Source organism: Danio rerio, chromosome 2 (genome assembly GCF_049306965.1).
Source record: "Danio rerio strain Tuebingen ecotype United States chromosome 2, GRCz12tu, whole genome shotgun sequence".
Taxonomy (NCBI): Eukaryota; Metazoa; Chordata; class Actinopteri; order Cypriniformes; family Danionidae; genus Danio; species Danio rerio.
The window spans coordinates 465,001-483,720 of record NC_133177.1 but is presented as its reverse complement, the minus strand read 5'-3'; the positions used below and the strand labels follow the sequence as shown (position 1 = coordinate 483,720).

At 39.0% G+C, this 18,720-nt stretch overlaps 4 protein-coding genes across 12 annotated transcripts in view; 3 read left to right on the top strand and 1 right to left on the bottom strand.

Annotated features, from left to right (window-relative positions):
• The window catches only part of znf1014 (zinc finger protein 1014), a 560,414-nt gene that overhangs the window by 493,280 nt on the left and 48,414 nt on the right, over nucleotides 1-18,720 (top strand). The window lies entirely within an intron of this gene.
• Nucleotides 217-12,594, top strand: LOC101886255 (alanine aminotransferase 2). Of its 2 annotated transcripts, XM_073921959.1 has the most exons (13): nucleotides 217-263; nucleotides 696-783; nucleotides 894-1,028; nucleotides 1,300-1,389; nucleotides 1,470-1,578; nucleotides 3,363-3,496; nucleotides 4,169-4,412; nucleotides 6,221-6,300; nucleotides 7,850-7,986; nucleotides 8,429-8,603; nucleotides 10,596-10,751; nucleotides 11,375-11,487; nucleotides 11,783-12,594. In XM_073921959.1, the coding sequence occupies exons 3-13, from the start codon at nucleotides 918-920 to the stop codon at nucleotides 11,871-11,873; spliced, it is 1,440 nt and encodes a 479-aa protein (XP_073778060.1). In that variant the 5' UTR covers nucleotides 217-263; nucleotides 696-783; nucleotides 894-917; the 3' UTR covers nucleotides 11,874-12,594. The 2 variants fall into 2 exon arrangements, with proteins under 2 accessions (XP_073778060.1, XP_073778049.1); XM_073921948.1 differs by lacking the exon at nucleotides 217-263 and having other exon boundaries at nucleotides 748-813.
• LOC570723 (uncharacterized) lies at nucleotides 13,279-16,702 on the top strand. 2 transcript variants are annotated; one of them, XM_009296393.5, is made up of 2 exons: nucleotides 13,279-13,620; nucleotides 14,848-16,702. In XM_009296393.5, the coding sequence occupies exon 2, from the start codon at nucleotides 14,930-14,932 to the stop codon at nucleotides 15,887-15,889; it is 960 nt and encodes a 319-aa protein (XP_009294668.1). In that variant the 5' UTR covers nucleotides 13,279-13,620; nucleotides 14,848-14,929; the 3' UTR covers nucleotides 15,890-16,702. The 2 variants fall into 2 exon arrangements, with proteins under 2 accessions (XP_009294668.1, XP_699326.1); XM_694234.11 differs by having other exon boundaries at nucleotides 14,845-16,702.
• dhx30 (DEAH (Asp-Glu-Ala-His) box helicase 30) overlaps nucleotides 16,692-18,720 on the bottom strand; it is a 22,134-nt gene continuing 20,105 nt past the window's right edge. For 2 of the 6 annotated variants that reach the window (XR_012389717.1, XR_012389735.1), the window contains exons 21-22: nucleotides 17,736-18,260; nucleotides 16,692-17,495 (exon numbers count right to left, since the gene is read on the bottom strand). Coding sequence is in view for 2 of the 6 variants with exons in the window: in XM_694247.10 (XP_699339.5) it covers nucleotides 17,971-18,260 (290 nt within the window). In the remaining 4 variants the exon portion in view is untranslated. Of the gene's footprint in view, nucleotides 18,261-18,720 lie in introns of all 6 variants that reach the window. The other 4 variants (XR_012389708.1, XR_012389733.1, XM_694247.10 and 1 more) reach the window with 2 other exon arrangements.

Here is an 18,720-nt window from a genome sequence, read left to right as displayed (position 1 = left end):
AACTACTATAGTAATTAATCTGTTGTGGTGATTTGACAGTTGCTATGGTAACACAACTACTATAGTAATTAATCTGTTGTGGTGATTCGACAGTTGCTATGGTAACACAACTACTATAGTAATTAATCTGTTGTGGTGATTCTACAGTTGCTATGGTAACACAACTACTATAGTAATTAATCTGTTGTGGTGATTCTACAGTTGCTATGGTAACACAACTACTATAGTAATTAATCTGTTGTGGTGATTCGACAGTTGCTATGGTAACACAACTACTATAGTAATTAATCTGTTGTGGTGATTTTGCAGTTGCTATGGTAACAACAACTATAGTTATTGATCTGTTGTGGTGATTCTACTGTAGCTATGGTAACAACTATATTAACTAATCTGTTTTGGTGGTTCTACAGTTGCTATGGTAACACAACTGTAGTAACTGATCTCATGTGGTGATTCTACGGTTGCCTTGGTAACAACTGTAGTAACTGATCTGTTGTGGTGATTTCTACAGTTGCTATGGTAACACAACGATAGTAACATAAATGACCTAATGTGAAGTTTTCTACTACTGTATGGTCTATTGTACTACAGCACACCACAGTTTACTGCAGTAAAAACTAAATCAATATATTAGTGTATTTTCGGCGTTTCCAGCATCATAAGCGAAACATTAATCAAGCGTTAATCCTGTACAGATCAAATGTCCTCTACAGTAGACTAAAGTTCTGTGGTGTATTTCCTGTGTTCAGCAGTAACCTCAGGTCCGTGGCGGGGCTATGGCAGGTCAGTCTGTAGATGATTTTCCTCTGTCTGGTAAACGTCTTCAGTTTATCTGAAATGTCTGTGTTAATGTCTCCGCCGCCGCTCAGACCTTTGCTCATGTATATAAACAGAATTACAGCCTCGCTGAGCTGATTATGGGTGTTCGAGTCTCCAGAGGAACAATGATGTCTGTCCTGCAGATCCACCGCTCCGAGAAGGACATCTTGCAGAGCAGAGCAGCGGAGATACAGAGGGAGATCCAGCAGGTGTGTGTGTTTGTGTTTGTGTGTGTGTTTGCTTATGTCTGTCTATCTATCTATCTATCTATCTATCTATCTATCTATCTATCTATCTATCTATCTATCTATCTATCTATCTATCTATCTATCTATCTATCTATCTATCTATCTATCTATCTATCTATCTGTCTGTACTTTAGCACAATGTAAAGTTTCTTCATGCACCAGTAAAGCCAGCACACACACTTTCCTCTCAGGAGTGTGTGTGACTGAAGAACAGGTGTCATGTTGTTTTCAGGGTGAGAGAAAGATCTTCAGTGAGGTGCTGGATCTGTCTTCAGGAGATCTCCACGGCGGTGGAATAAAGCCCATCACCTTTGTTCGGCAGGTAAATGATTTCCTTAAAGATGTCTTTGAAGGAATCCTCCAGGAAAGCGTGGTCTGTAACGCTCCGTGTTTCTCTCCTAGGTTCTGGCTGCTTGCTCATATCCAGCTCTTCTGGAGGACCAAAGTCTGCCTTCAGATGTCCGGCAGAGAGCTGAAGACCTGCTCAGAGAGTGTGCAGGTGGAAGTGTGGGTGAGCTGCTCTTCATGTGCTCGAAATACATTTACATTTAGTCATTTAGCAGATGCTTTTATCCAAAGCGACTTACAAATGAGGACAAGGAAGCAATTTACACAACCAAGAGCAACAATGAATTAGTGCTATAAGCAAGTTTCAGGTCTGTAAAGTCTAAGAAGGGAAGTATTAGTAGTCTTAGTATTTTTTTTTTTTTTTTTGTACAATTAGTGCTATATTCAGAGAGGCAATTACAGATTAGGAAGTGTAGTGGAGACTAAATAGTTAAACTAAAAAGAGTTAAGAGACTAAAGACTAAAGAGTTTTTAGTCGTTTCTTGAAAATAGCGAGTGATTCTGCCGTTCTGATGCAGTTAGGGAGTTCATTCCACCAACTGGGCAGATTGAGCGTGAGCGTTCGCGAAAGTGATTTTTTTCCCCCTTTGGGATGGAACCACGAGGCGACGTTCATTCACAGAACGCAAGTTTCTGGAGGGCACATAGATCTGCAGAAGTGAGAGCAGATAAGAAGGAGCAAGGCCAGAAGTCACTTTGTAGGCAAACATCAGAGCTTTGAATTTGATGCGAGCAGCAACTGGCAGCCAGTGCAAACGGATGAGCAGCGGAGTGACATGTGCTCTTTTAGCTTCATTAAAGACCACTCGTGCTGCTGCATTCTGGTGCAGCTGAAGAGGTTTGATAGAGTTAGCTGGAAGCCCGGCTAGTAGAGAGTTGCAGTAATCCAGTTTGGAGAGAACAAGAGCTTGAACAAGGAGTTGAGCTGCATGTTCAGATAAGAAGGGTCGGATCTTTCTGATGTTATAGAGTGTGAATCTGCACGATCGAGCAGTTCTAGAAATGTGGTCAGAGAAGTTTAGTTGGTCATCAATCGTTACTCCAAGGCTTTTCACCATTTTGGATGCAGTAATGGTTGCCCCGTCCATCTGGATTGAAAAGTTATGGTGTAGAGTCGAGTTGGCAAAAACTACAAGCATTTCCGTTTTTGCGAGGTTCAGCTGAAGATGATGATCTCTCATCCAGTGTGAAATATCCAACAGGCAGGCTGAGATACGAGCTGGAACCGAGGGATCATCAGGATGAAAAGAGAGGTGTAGCTGGGTATCATCAGCATAGCAGTGGTAGGAGAATCCATGTCTCTGGATGACTGTATACACTTGAAATACACCATGAAACTCAAGAACAGGCATGTTTAGTTATGTAGGATGTTTCATACACAATAACTAATTTTATAAATAAAACACAACAACTAATAAAGAATATTGTGTTTTTAAAGAATACTATAGAAAAGTGAATCCTAGTTGCTATGGTGACACAACAACTACAGTAATTGATCTGTTGTGGTGATTCTACAGTTGCTATGGTAACACAAAAACTAACTGATCTGTTGTGTTGTTTCTACAGTTGCTATGGTAACACAACAACTATAGTAATTGATCTGTTGTGGTGATTCCACAGTTGCTATGGTAACCCTAACTTGCCCAATTAACCTAGTTAAAACGAGTATGTTTATAAATGTAAAAACAAACTGAAATATTTAAATTAAAATTGAACAGGAGGGTTAATAATTCTGACTACAACTGTATCTCACAGAGAATGCACATTTTAATAAATATTAAATGTGTGTGTGTGTGTGTGTGTGTGTGTGTGTGTGTGTGTGTGTGTGTGTGTGTGTGTGTGTGGTGTGTGGTGTGTGGTGTGTGTGGTGTGTGGTGTGTGTGTGTGTGTGTGTGTGTGTGTGTGTGTGTGTGTGTGTGTGTGTGTATTATGTGACCATCTCTACAGGCTCGTATTCAGAATCCTCTGGAATGGCCAAAGTCAGAGAGTGTGTGTGTGAGTTCATCAGCAGGAGAGACGGAGGAGTTTCTTCCTCACCGGACAACATCTTCATCTCAACTGGCTCTCAGACGGCGCTCATGGTTCTCAGCTCACTCAATACACCGCAAAAATGATCTTAGTTTGTGTCTTGTTTCTAGTCCCAATATCTAAACATCCTTTAATCAGTCAGCATGTTCTGGACAAGCACAAAATATAGTGTTGTTTTCAGAAACAATGAGTCAAAATGAAGAGAGTTTATTAAAACATGCAGAATAATCTGACAATAATGTAAATATATAAAGTTTTTCCTTTGGATATAAGATTATTCCACTTACATTACCCCATTGTCAGATTATTTTGCTTGTTTTAAGGGGAAACTGACTTCATTTTGACTCATTATTTCTGAAAACAAGACTATATTTTGTGCTTGTCTAGAAAATGCTGACTGATTTAAGAGTTTGTAGATATTTGGAATAGAAAGGAGACACAAACTCTCAGTAAGAAAAGCATTATAGCATGTATTAGTGAATGTTTTGATCATGTATTAGTGAATGTTTTGATCATGTATTAGTGAATGTTTTGATCATGTATTAGTGAATGTTTTGATCAAGTATTAGTGAATGTTTTGATCATGTATTAGTGAATGTTTTGATCATGTATTAGTGAATGTTTTGATCATGTATTAGTGAATGTTTTGATCATGTATTAGTGAATGTTTTGATCATGTATTAGTGAATGTTTTGATCATGTATTAGTGAATTTTGTGTGTGCAGAAGCTGCTGACCGTGCTGATCCGCCCAGAGCACTCATGTCGGACTGGTGTTCTGGTGCCGGAGCCCGGTTATGCCACCTTCAGACTAGCCCTGCAGGCGCAGCAGGCCGCCGTCATCCCGTACCAGCTGTGTGAAGATCAGGGCTGGACACTGCAAATCCAGGAGCTGCGCAGAGCCCTGCAGAGCGCCACACACATCTGCACACCTGCTGCCATCTACATCTGCAACCCCGGAAACCCCACAGGTACACGCTGAAACTTCATTGGATGTTTTTCAGGTTAGTGCTAGTGTAACGGAGGCCAGCTAGTACGTGCTGTGCAGGTAAACCTCTAAAGGTGCTCTAGCGACAGACACCATGGTCGTTAGCCTCCTTGTTAAAGCAACCGACTCCCGTGCGGAAGGTCGCCAATTCGATACCTGCTCGGTGCGGGTTTGGTGGAGTAGGACCGGCAGGGTTGCACTTGCAAACTATTAATATGGGCTGAATGTAAACAAATGACATTAGTAAAGTTCAACATTCATTTTGTTTGTTTAATTTTAGTCTACATTGTTTGCGATCGCTTACCTTAAAAAAATGTGGTAAATCCATTGAATCATTTTCCCACTGCAGTCACAGAGAGCATCGCCATGGCTTAGGCCCAAAATCGCACACAGTTAGGTGCATAAATATTTTGACAGCAACACGCTGAATTTGAAATGCAGACTGTCAGCTTTAATTTGAGGGTATTCACAGCCAAATCAGGTGAACGGTGTTGGAGTTACAACAGTTTGCAGTTTGCAGATCAGAGAAGACTACATCATAGAGAACACAGAGCGTTCACCACAAAATGTAAACCATCGGTGAGGCTCAAACACAGGAAGGCCAGATTAGAGTTCTGAAGAAGCCTTCACAGTGCTGGAACAACATCCTCTGGACAGAGGAGATCAAGATCAACGTGTACCAGCGTGATGGGAAGAGTATGGAGAAGGAAAGAAGCTGCTCAGCAGGTGGTGGTGGTGTCATGGCGTGGGCATGTGTGGCTGTCAGTGAACTGCTTCTCTTGTGTTTATTGATGATGTGATGCTGACAGCAGCAGCAGGATGACTTCTTCAGGCAATATTCTCCGCTCATGTTCAGACAAACACTCCAGAACTCTGTGGACGGCGCTTCATAGTGCAGATGGAGAATGAGCCAAAGCACACAGCAACAGCAAACAAACAGTTTCTGAAGGAGAAGAAGTGGAATGTTACGCAATGGCCAAGCCAATTACCTGACCTGAATCCGACTGAGCATGCATTTCACTTGATGAAGACTAAACTGAATGGGAAATTCCCCAACAAGCAGGAGCTGAAGACAGAGCAGAGGTCTGGCAGAGCAGCAGCAGGACTGAACCCAGCGTCCGCTGACGTCTCTGAGCTCCACACTTCAGCCTGTAACCCACTGCAGAGGACTTGAACAGAGCATTACACAGTGAAAGTTATGATTATTATCCTGTCCCATTACTTTTGGTCCCTTAACAAGTGAGAGGCAGATCTGCACCTGCTGTAACTCCTCCAGCGTTCTGCTGATGTAGATGCAGATTAAAGCTGACCGTAAGCACATCCTCAGTACATTTCACATCCATTGTGTTGCTGTTTAGCGCCAAAAATGTCAGAATTGTGTCGTTGTCCAATTATTTTTGGACCTGACTGTACTTTCCTACTTTATAGGATGCTTAAAACAGTATGTGAGTCTAGTGTTGTTTTACTAGGGCTATTTGACTCATATTTAAGCACTGCTTTTTACACCTCCTCTTCATATTATATATATTAGCTGGTGATCAGGACCAAACCAGCACATTCAGAGAGTTGGTGATGGACATGAGCACAGTAGATTTGAGGATTGACATTCCCTTGATCCGCTTTGTTTTAAAGGTTTAGTGAAGGAGGGTCTGTTTTTGACCTGAATGATGAACAGAATTTACAGAATTATAAGACCACACAAGGGTTAAACAACACTTCAGAGCATTTAGATGTCAGATGACCGCTGAAACGCATCATAATGTCAAGCTGCTGTGCTGTTTATATCATCAGGTCACGTACAGAGCAGGACGTCTATAGAAGAAGTGATCCGCTTTGCTGCGGAAGAGAAGCTCTTCATACTGGCGGATGAGGTGAGCGTTTATCGGTATATCGGTTTATCGGTTTATTTAGAATTGTGTTTCCTTTAATGTTTTATCTTTTGGAGAAAGTCTTATCTGTGTTTTTTCAGCTAGAATAAAAGCAATTTTTAACTGTTTTAAACCCTATTTGGTCTATATTATTCGCCTCTTCAGCAATATTAGTGTTGGATTGTCTCCAGCACAAACCACTGTTATATAATGACTTGCCTAATTACCCTAACTTTACCCTAATTACCCTAGTGAAGCCTTTACATGTCACTGTAAGCTGAACACTAGTGTCTTGAAGAATATCTAGACTATTATTATGTGCTGTCATCATGATGAAGAGGAAACTTGATATGAACTTGTATGTCGTGTACGTGTAATCTTTCCATGTATCAGATTTTGGTTATAATTTACACTAAAGTTTCATTATGTAATGTTAGTTAATGCATTAAACACACTGAGCAATACCTTTAATATGGTATTTTTTAATCTCTGGTAATGTTAGGTAATGGAAATACCGTTGTTCATTGTTAGCTCATGTTAACTCATTAACTTCTTAAACTCTGCTGCTATTTTGGGATTTCCGCCTGGATTTTGCCTTCCCAAATTTAAAAGCTTCCCAAATCCACATGCAGAGGTGTAAATGCAAAAATTTGGTTTCATTTTAAAGAAAACCCTTTGAATTTTCATTAAACACTGTTGACAGTGTTATTTGTCAGACATATAAAAGGATTAATTATGCACATCACCTCAAAAACAGAGGAGAATGGCCCTGAAGCGCACAGCATAAGGTGAGAGATGACAGCTGTCTGTGCTATCTGGGGCTGCTTATTGATCATGAATGTATTGTTTTCACTTCTGCACCATGGAAACACCGAGATTCATTCAACAACTGTTTGATATGTGAATATAATTCAGTAAAAAGAATGCTAGAACTGTATTAGCACCGGCAAGAGCTTTCATTAGAGCTATAACTTGTACATGTGTCATATATGAACCATATGAAAATGAACCAATGTTCAATCCCCAGCTCAGGTATCCAAAATACTGTGTGTTTAAGTGTAAATAACTTTTATACAGTAGAATAAAAACCAAAGTGATGCATATGTGCACAAAATATACCTTCTACACTTTCAAATGAAACCACTTAAGGGGGTCTGGTGCAATGCTGGCCCTTTAAATCTTAAAGCCAAAGTCGATGACGAGAGTTGAATTCACAGAGAGTTTGTGAGGTTAACCGGTGTAAACAATACTGAATTTTTAATCAGTAAATGTTGAAGTATAAGTAATAAATGCTGTACAGGTGTTGTTCATTATCAGTTTGTGTTGGTAAAAACACTATCTAATGAAACCTTATTGTAAAGTGTGACCCAGATGTTATTATATGAGAATTACCCGAAGGGAAATGTGCATCAAAGTCTTCATGTTCATTAAAAGCATCAGGCAGGTTATTGACTAGTGTCATCAATAATGCATTTATAATTAGTAAATGTTGAAGTATGAATAATAAATGCTGTTCATAATTGATGAAGTGGCGCTTTGTGTTTGTCCTCAGGTGTACCAGGACTGTGTGTTTGCAGACGAGGCTGACTTTGTTTCCTATAAGAAGGTGTTATCAGAGATGGAGTCTCCTATCAGCAGCACTGTAGAGCTGGCCTCCTTTCACTCGGCGTCCAAGGGCTTCATGGGAGAGTGAGTGAGCTGATTACATCCCTGTCCATTAGATTTGTTAGTCAGTAATCTAGTGTCTCCAACATTCACATGTAGAAGATATAAACTTGATATAAGCATCTAAGCTTTGCAGTTTCTGCCTAAATGCATCATTTCTCACATCATCTCATACTTGAGTTTCTCATCAACACTTCTGACCAATCAAATGCTCTCTAGTGTCCGACATGCCCCGCCCCTTCTTCTCATTTGATGTTCTTGAGCTCAAACATTCTCACTGGCGGAGCTGTGCGAAAAACAACAAGCGATTGGCTGTTTGTTAAAAAGGGGAGGAGCTATTCTATGCCACGCCTTCTCTTCATTATTCAGAATCTGACTTTCTCAGGCGCAGCAGACTCTAATGCTGGGCTGAGCTAGTGTTCTGTGTCTATGCTGTGAAACTGAATGTCTGCTTGTTCGTGCGCAGATGTGGTCTTCGTGGAGGTTATGTGGAGCTGGTGAACGTGGATCCGGCGGTGCAGAGATATATTCGGACTCTATTCTCCACTCGCTCCTGCCCTCCGGTTCCTGGACAAATCGCAATCCAGCTCATGGTAGATCCTCCCAAACCCGGAGATCCTTCATTCCCTGCATTCACCGAGGTTAAATGCTTCTTATCAACCAGCAGAGACACAAACTCAGACCTTTCTTACGCAGAGTTTTTGTGTTGTTTTTTTGTCCAGATATTTTAAATCAAGAAGTAGAGAATTTAGTCTTGTTTTCAGAAATAATGAGTCAAAATGAAAAGAGTTTTTCCTTAAAACAAGCAAAATAAGCTGCCAATGGAGGAATAGACGATCCTCTTCAGATAATTAATCTTGTTTTTAGATAAAAAGTGAGATTATTTTAGGAAAATAATGAGCAAAAGAGGTAAATGAAAAGCTAAATAATCTTCTTTTCAGATTATTTTATCAAAATAAGGAGTAAAATAAGGAGCAATTACAACGCAGAATACTGTTGTTTCAGATCAAAACAAAGCGTTCAAACGTCGCTGTTTTTAGATAATAAATAATATTGTTTTCAGATTATTTTAGCAAATTTAAGAGCAAAAATAAAATAAATAAAAAGCTAAATAATCTTGCTGTCAGATACAAAGATAAATACACTGTTTTCAGATTATTTTTAAGCTAAATAAAAAGCTAAATATAGGCTAAACAACCTTGTTGCAGATACAAAGCTTGAAAAAAATCTTGGTTTTAGATTATTTACTTTAATAAACAGCAATTACAAAGCAAAATAATCTTGTTTTCAGATAAAAAGCTAAATATTATTGCTTACAAATAAAAAAATGCTAAATAAAAAAAGCAAGATTAAAGAGTTAAAGAACCTTTTTTTAAATAAAAAGCAAAATAATATTGTTTTCAGGTTTTTTTTTTCCAAAATAAAGAGCAATTGTAATTCAAAATAAACTTGTTTTCAGATAAAAAATAACTACATAATAAGGTTTTTAGACTATTTTAGCAAAATAATGAGCAAAATGAAAGGCCAAAAAAATCTTTTACATTATTCTCACAAAATAAAGAGCAAAATAATCTTGTTTTTAGATAAAATGCTAAATCATATTGCTTTCAGATTATTTTAGCAAACTTATTTGCAAAATAAAAAGCTAAATAAAGGCAAAAAAATCTTGCTTTCAGATGCAAAGCTAAATAATTTTGTTCTGAGATTGTTTTAGCAAAATAAAGAGCAACAAAGGAGCTAAAGAATCTTGTTTTCAGATTAAAAGCAAAATATATTGTTTTCAGATTATTAATTTTGGAAAGTAAAAAGCAACAAATAAAGCAAAATAAAACAAAATTATATTGTTTTCAGATTATTTTATTAAAATAAAGAGCATCTGCAGAGCTAAATAATCTTGTTTTCAGATAAAAACTTTCAAATTACATTGTTTTCAGAATTTATTATAGAAAAAAATAGCGATTACAAAGCAAAGATGAAATGCTAAATAATATTGTTTTTAGATTATTTTCGGAAAGTAAAGAGCAAATAAAAAGCGAAATTAATAGCAAAATAATCTTGATTTCAGATAAAATGCTGAAAAATATCGCTTTCAGATTAATTTAGCCAAACAAATTGCCCAAATAAAAAGCTAAATAAAGGCAAAGGAGCTAAATAATCTTGTTTTTAGATAAAAAGCAAAATAATATTGTTTTCAGATGATTTTCACACTAAAAAAGCTAAATATAGGCAAAATAACCTTGTTTTATGATATAAAAAAAAATCTTGTTTTTAGATAATTTCAGCAAAATAAAGACCAATTATAGGGCAAAACAGCAAAATAATCCTGCTTTCAGGTAAAAAAAAAAAACAACTCTCAGTAATATTATTTGCAGATTATAATAGCGAATTTAAAAATGCAAAATAAAAGAGCACCTTTGTTTGCTTGTTTTAAGGAAAAACTCTCTGTATTTTGATGTGCTTGTCTTGAAACAACACACAGTTTTTTATTTGCCCAATATAATGCTTCTTGATTATTATGGTCTGTACATATTTGTACTAGAAACAGGACAAAAGCTGTCAGTAAGGAAAGCCTGTTCTGCATCATCTGCCTCTGCTTCCTATTCATCATCCAAATGTTGCATACTCTCTGCCAGGAGGTTCAGTCCATCAGAGATGTTGTGTGCAGAAACGTGCGGCTGATCCAGGAGGTGTGCAGGGAGCTGCCGGGAGTGCGCTGTCAGCCGCTGAAGGCAGGCTTTTTTGTCTACCCGCGTCTCCAGATCCCTCCAAAGGCAATAAAATGGGCAAAGGTGATCTCAGATGCACTCAATCTGTGACTCTGTGATGACTGGATTTCAATATTTTCCCTTGGGTTTGGGTTGTTAGGGTGCGCAGAAATGGTCACTACATGTGGTCACACTTTACATAAAGGTGTAATAGTTAGTGTATTTACTGACATGAACAATCTATTTATAGTTTATATGTTACCATAGCAACTGTAGACTCACCACAACAGATCAGTTACTATATTTGTTGTGTTACCATAGCAACTGTAGAATAACCACAGTAGATCAATTACTATAGTTGTTACCATAGCAACTGTAGAATCGCCAAAGCAGATTAGTTACTATAGTTATTGTGTTACCATAGCAACTGTAGAATCACAACAGCAGATCAGTTACTATAGTTGTTACCATAGCAACTGTAGAATCGCCAAAGCAGATTAGTTACTATAGTTATTGTGTTACCATAGCAACTGTATAATCGCCACAACAGATCGGTTACTATAGTTGTTGTGTTACCATAGCAACTGTAGAATCACCACAGCAGAGTAATTCAAGCATAGAATGGTTCATAAAGCGCTAATAAACTCCTCTGGTCTAGTTTTAAATGTGGGACTGTAACACCTTCTCTCCACGTCTTCCCTCTGCAGGAGCACCAGATGAAGGCAGATATGCTGTACTGTATGCGTCTGCTGGAGGAAGAAGGTCTGCATGTGAGACCCGGCTGTGAATATGGACAGGCAGAAGACACCTACCACATCAGGTCTGCATGCATTTACACCACTAAACACTACAGCACATGCAGGACATCAGCTAGTGTACATTTAAACCTTACTCTAGTAAATATGCCAGTAAATGGGAATGTTGTGGTAATTCTACTTGAACAACACCAAATCTAGGTTTAGAGCAGTTTAGAAAAGCTGTTTGGATCATCTTCAAGTGTTTAAAGGCAGCAGTCCTTTCATTGGGCATTGGGAGAGTGTTGTGTGAGTGAATGATGGATGTTGTTTTCAGTGCCGGGTATATCGTGAATACAGCTGATCTGTGTTGTCTGACAGGCTGTTTGTGGGAACTCGAGCAGACACCATGGAGGCCGCTCTGCGGAGACTGAAGACCTTCCACACACGCTTCCTGGAGGACTTCTCTTAGGTCATTCATCACAGCTCAGATGATGAGACTGCTTTCACAATAAAAGGAAATATGCAAACAGATGAAGACTAAATGAGCAGCCCTCCTGCGAAATACATGTTCAGCATATTCAGATATTTCCCCCAGTCAGAATCTGCACTGCTCTAATGCTGTTCTGACTCTGAGTCTGTGTCTGTTTCTCGTCCAGATATATTAAAACTCTTAAATCAAGAACATATAGTGTTGTTTTCAGAAATAGAGTCAAAATGAAGTGAGTTTTCCATTAAAACGAGCAAAATAATCTGATAATAGAGGAAGGAAAAATAATGTAGTTTTTGATTTCGAGATGAGATTACTCCTCTCACCCTATTGTCAGATTATTTTGCTTGTTTAAAGGTAAAACTCACTTCTTTTGACTCATTATTTCTGAAAACAACACTATACTGTTGTCAAAATGCTGAAATATCTCTCCATTGAACAACCCTTGGGAAATAAGTGAAGATGAATGAAGCGTTCAGATGAGGGCTGAGACAGATGATGAACTGTTTGATTCAGACTTGAATGTTATCAGTGTATAATAGCAGTGTATTGCTTTTTAAAATTTGATAATGAATGAATTAAGAATTGATTTGAGGGGAAACAATCATGTTTATCCTCCATTTTGATTTTCAGAAATCAATGTAAACGAGTGTAAACTGAGGTTATGGTCAGGCACATTAAAATGAAGAGTGATTTGATGACATATTGATCAACTAAACTGGCCCTAGTGTATGAGTGTGTGTGTGTGTGTGTGTGTGTGTGTGTATAGGTGTTTCCCAGTGCTGGGTTGCAGCTAGAAGGGCATCCGCTGCTTAAAACGTATGCTGGATAAGTTGGTGGTTCATTCTGCTGTGGTGAATCCTGATTAATAAAGGAAAGGAAAATTAAAAAAAATTAAAGAAAAAACTGACATGGAAAATATACGTATTCTTTATCTTCAGGTAAGTTATTAAATTATGTAAAATAATAATAACAATAATAATAATAACAATAATAACATTAACAACAACAATAACAACAACACAATAATAATAATAACAATAACAATAATAGCAATAATAACAACAATAATAATAATAACTATATTAATATTAATAATAATAAAGGATATTTTCAACATTTCAGTAGTCACACTTTAATGTGCATTTCGTTTACTTTTAGGAAAAATATAATTAATTAAATTATAAATATAATTAATAATTAAAATATTTTAGAATGTTCTTACAAAATGTAGGATTTATTTTTTATTATTACTTTTAATGGGATTGTTTAGTTTAAATTCAATATCAAAAACATATAAAAACTGATATGAAGTAATTTCTGAAAGCGTTAACATATTCAAAACATAAAAAGGTTGTTTTTGAGTGACTGATAAGACTTTTATTTTGTTTCTTCGTCCGCGAGGCGTCCGTCATGACGCACTACGCCGCTACCTCGCGCGGTGTTTGTGTTTCGTAAGAGTGTATTTGAGGCACAAATGCCGAAATATTATTGCTGACAGCTGCAGTGATGTGAGCGAGCGGAGATTCGACATGTTATCAAGGGCTCTAGTTTGTATTTAAGCAGCGCTGATGCTGAATAACGCGAGATGTGCAGGAAGAGACCGCGAGCTGTTTTGTTTCCGCTGAAGTTGAGGGAACTCAGACATCATCACTGTATAAAGCTGAGGAATGAGTCTGTCGTCAGCCAAACATCTGAAATAACAAGGAGACTAAAAGCTAAATCAGAGGTGAGTGTTTTCTATTTTCTTTCAAATGATAACTGGAGAAAAATCAAACACAAATGCCCTAAAATAAAGCACAGACCTGCCTCTAAATACACCTTTATTTGACAATATATGATAGGAGATTTTCACATTAAACTTTTTATATGTTTGTGAAACATTTATCACTCTGTGCATCTCGAACTAAATATATTTCCAAGTCAAATCTTTCACACACACACTCACTGGCCACTTTATTAGGTACACCTGACCCCTTTAGCCTTCAGATCTGCCTTAATCCTTCATGTCAGAGATTCAACAAGCTACTGGAAATATTCCTCAGAGATTTTGCTCCATATTGTCATGATAGCATCACACAGTTGCTGCAGATTTGTCGGCTGCACATCCATGATGCCAATCTCCCGTTCCACCACATCCCAAAGCTGCTCTATTGGATTGAGCTCTGGTGACTGTGGAGGCCATTTGAGTACAGTGAACTCATCGTCATGTTCACCAGTCTGAGATGATTGAGCTTTATGACATGCTGCGTTATCCTGCTGGAAGTAGCCATCAGAAGATGGAGACACTGTGCTCATAAAGGGATGGACATGGTCAGCAGCAATACTCAGGTAGGCTGTGGCGTTGATGCTCAATTGGTACTAATGGACCCAAAGAAAATCTCCCCCACACCATTACACCACCACCACCAGCCTGAACCGCTGATACAAGGCAGGATGATCCATGCTTTCATGTTGTTGAGCCGAGCATCTGAATGTGTCAGCAGAAATGGAGACTCAGAGCAGCAACGTTTCTCCAATCTTCTATTGTCCAGTTTTGGTGAGTCTGTGTGAATTGTAGCCTCAGTTTCCTGTTCTTAGCTGACAGGAGCGGCACCCGGTGTGCTCTTCTGCTGCTGTAGCCCATCCGCCTCAAGGTTGGACGTGTTGTGTGTTCAGAGATGCTCTTCGGCAGAGCTCGGTTGTAGCGAGTGCTTATTTGAGTTACTGTTGCCTCTCTCTCTCTCTCTCTATATATATATATATATATATATATATATATATATATATATATATATATATATATATATATATATATATATATATATATATATATATATATATATATATATACACACAGCGCACTTTCTGCTTGGGAATGATCAGTGTTATTGTTTTTGACATATTATATATACACATAGATGTTTTTCAGTGTGTATTGATAACCAGTTTTGCTCTTGTTTTGATATTTTAGCAGATCTGATCCTCATTGAACACTCTTAATCCTGGACTCAAACAAGCCAGAATAAACACAAGATCAGAACTCGGGAGGTCACATAATGAGAGGAAAACAGCCCTTCTCGTGTCCTGACTGTGGACGGAGTTTCCTGTACAGATGCCACCTCAAAGAGCACATGATGATCCACACCGGAGAGAAGCCGTTCTCCTGCAGCGTCTGCGGTAAAGCCTTCCGACAGAAGAGCAACCTGCAGATCCACTCGGCGGTGCACATGACGGTGAAGCCGTTCCAGTGCGGGCACTGCGGGAGGAGATTCACGACCAACGGCAATCTGAAGAGCCACTGGAACATCCACACGGGCGCGCACACACACCACTGCACACACTGCGGGAAGAGCTTCTCCACCAAAAACAACCTCAAATCCCACATGCGCGTGCACACCGGAGAGCGGCCGTTCACATGCGCACAGTGCGGACTGAGCTTCTCTCACCAAAGCAACTTCAAGCAGCACAAAACCTTCCATCAGGAGGAGCAGGTGCATCAGTGCCCTCAGTGCAGCAAGACCTTCAAGCAGGAGATCCACCTGAACACACACCTGCGCTCGCACGGAGAGCGCAAGCTCAGCTGCGGACACTGCGCCAAGAGGTTTCTGCAGCGCTCGCAGCTGAAGAGACACCTGATGATGCATGCCGAGGAGAGGCCGTACCTGTGCACCGTCTGCGGGAAGAGCTTCTCCTGGAAGTCCTACTTTCAGCAGCACCTGAAGATCCACAGCGGGGTGAAGAGTCACGTGTGTCCTGACTGCGGGAAGGCGTTCATGCGAGTCGGAGAGCTGAAGCAGCACCGCAGAGTTCACACCGGAGAGAAACCCTACAAGTGCTCACACTGCGGACAGGGGTTCGCTCATTCGGGACCGCTGAGGAAACACGAGCGTTCACACACCGGGGAGACGCCGTATCCCTGCGCCGCCTGCGGGAGCTGTTTTACCACCGACAAAAACCTGCAGCTGCACAGGAGGAAACAGAACTGTCCCGCCGTCCCGCCTCACACACTTACATGAGCACTTCCTCCAGGAGGGGGACGTTTCTGACCACCGCTAATCTGTTATTACATTTAACTCCATTACTTAAAGTGTGCCCCTTACATAAACTGTGGAGTGTGTGTGTGTGTGTGTTTGAGCTGAGAATACACACAGATAGTGTTCTCCAGCTCGCTGAAACTGACCCTTTCAGACTTTGATCCTAATTGTGGTGTTTGGTCACTGTCGCTTTAAATGCAAATGAGATTGTGCTCTTGTCAGAAGAGGGCGGAGCTGAGTCAGGTGCACTTCAGTGTGTGCGTCATGCTTCTGTCAGTCTATGAAGACTCCCGTCGCGCTTCATCTATGGCATCTAATGGAATGAACCGCCAACTTATCAAGCACGTTTTTACACAGCGGATGCCCTTCCAGCTGCAACCCATCTCTGGGAAACATCAAAACACATTCATCCACACTCATACACCATGGACAATTCCCCTATAGCGCATGTGTTTGGACTGTGGGGGAAACCGGAGCACCCGGAGGAAACCCACGCCAACACGGGGAGAACATGCAAACTCCACACAGAAACACCAACTGACTCTAGTCCTTCTAAATCTTTACTAGTACCAAATAACCTAATAGTTGATAGTTTGGCGCTTTACTGGGCTATTTTTAATCTTTATTATGTTTATTTTGCTATTTTTATTTATTTATTTTTTTTATATTTTGTTATTTATATTATTTTAACAACTCATGGTGACGGTTCAGCTGACCAAAATAAAAGAAACTGAGCTGAACATTGATATTAAGTATTTAATGAGAATAAAGCACTGCTGCACTGTTTTAACCTAATAAATAAATAGTTTTTATTTATGTCATTGTGTTCTCCAACATGCTCAAGTACATTCTCAAAGGGACCGTTCACCCAAACATCTAAATATACTCAATTTACTGTTTTCCAAACCTGTATGAGTTGATTTATTGTGTTGAACACAAAAGAAGATATTTTGAAGAATGCTGAAAACCGGTAACCATTGACTTCCATTGTTTTCTCCTACTATGAAAGTCAATGGTTGCCGGTTTTCAACATCATTCAAAATATCTTCCATGTTTAACATAGATATATTGATGATTTTGAAGAAAACTATAAACGGGTAACCATTGACCCCCATTGTTTCTTCCTAGTATTGAAGTCAATGGTAACCAGTTTTTAGCATTCTTCAAAATATCTTCATAACCATCAAAATGCCTGTCTGTTCAACACAAAAGAAGATATTTTGAAGAATGTTAAAAACCAGTAACCATTGACTTCCATTGCTTTTTTTCAACTATGCAAGTCAATAGTTACCGGTTTTCACCTTTCTTCAAAATATCTTCATAATATCTATCTGTTTAACACAAAAGAAGGTATTTTGAATTATGTTGAAAACTGGTAACCATTGGCTTTCATAGAACGAAAAAACAAAACAATGGAAGTCAATGGTTACCGGTTTTCAGCTTTCTTCAAAATATCTTCAAAGTCATCAAAATATCTGTTTGCTGAACACAAAAGAAGATATTTTAAAGAATGTTGAAATCTGGTAACCATTGACTTTCATAGAACAAAAAAACAAAACAATGGAAGTCAGTGGTTACCGGTTTTCAGCTTTCTTCCATATATCTTCACAGTCATCAAAATATATCTATCTGTTAAACACAAAAGATATTTTGAAGTAAGCTGAAACTGGTAACCATTGACTTACATAGTTTTTTTCCTACCATCTTCATAGTAATCAAAATATCTATGTTGAACACAAAAGAAGATGTTCTGAAGAATGCTGAAAACCGGTAACCATTGACTTACATAGTAGGAGAAAACAATGGATGTCTGTTTGTTGAACACTACAGAAGATCTGATAGAATCCGGTGACCAGAGGAAAGAAGCTCGTAAAGGTTTTGAAAGAAGCAGAGAGTAAATGATGACAGAATGTACTTGTCTGGTGTGAGATCTCCCTTTACAGCTGATTTGAGCCACACTAGTGCAGTTTTAACCAAGAGCATCTTCAGAAGTGTTTTGCTGGAATGTAAAAACACATTACTCTGTTAATTTACAGTAACACACACACACACACACTCACGCATTAGCAGCTGTCAGCTTCAGCGTTTTCAGTATTGCTAGAGTTCAGTGCATCCTCCTGATCTCTGCTCACGTCAGGATCAGTGTTATTGAGGAGATCCACTAATAAATCTATCAGCTCACTGTCCTTCCTCTGCTCTGAGCTGGATTTACATTCTGACTGACGGAGTTTGCGGTAGATCATGGCCTGTATTGAAGCGCGCAGATCCCACAGTAACTCCCACACAGCAGGAGAAAACTCCCATCGGATCAGTGCAGGACCTGGCAACGCAACCTCCACACGGTCTCCCACAACTTCAGGAAAACAAAACAAAAACACACAATTATTATTACAAAACTATTTCAGAGCAAACATGCACCGATCCATTTCAACAGAGTCGCTTCTAAACCAATATGCGTTTAGAGCACTTAGTAAATGAGCTCTTATTCTGAGGTAATGGTGCTCTCATTTTCAGGTTATGTGTAAGTAACTGCTCTTCTTTTTGAGTAATTTTGAGGCAACACTGCACTTATTTTAAAGTTATCCGGTAGTTATTAAGTGCTGTTATTTTTTAGTTATTGTCAGGTAACAGTGCTCTTATTTTATAAGTTATTCTGGAGAAACCATGTCCTGAATTATTTTCAGAGAACAGTGCTGTTATTTTGAGGAAATCAAAATGATGTGTGTTATTTGAGTTATTTTGAGGGTTTTTAAAGTTACTTTGGGGAAATTTAGGTAACAGTGCTGTTACTCGAGTTACTCTGAGCTCATTTA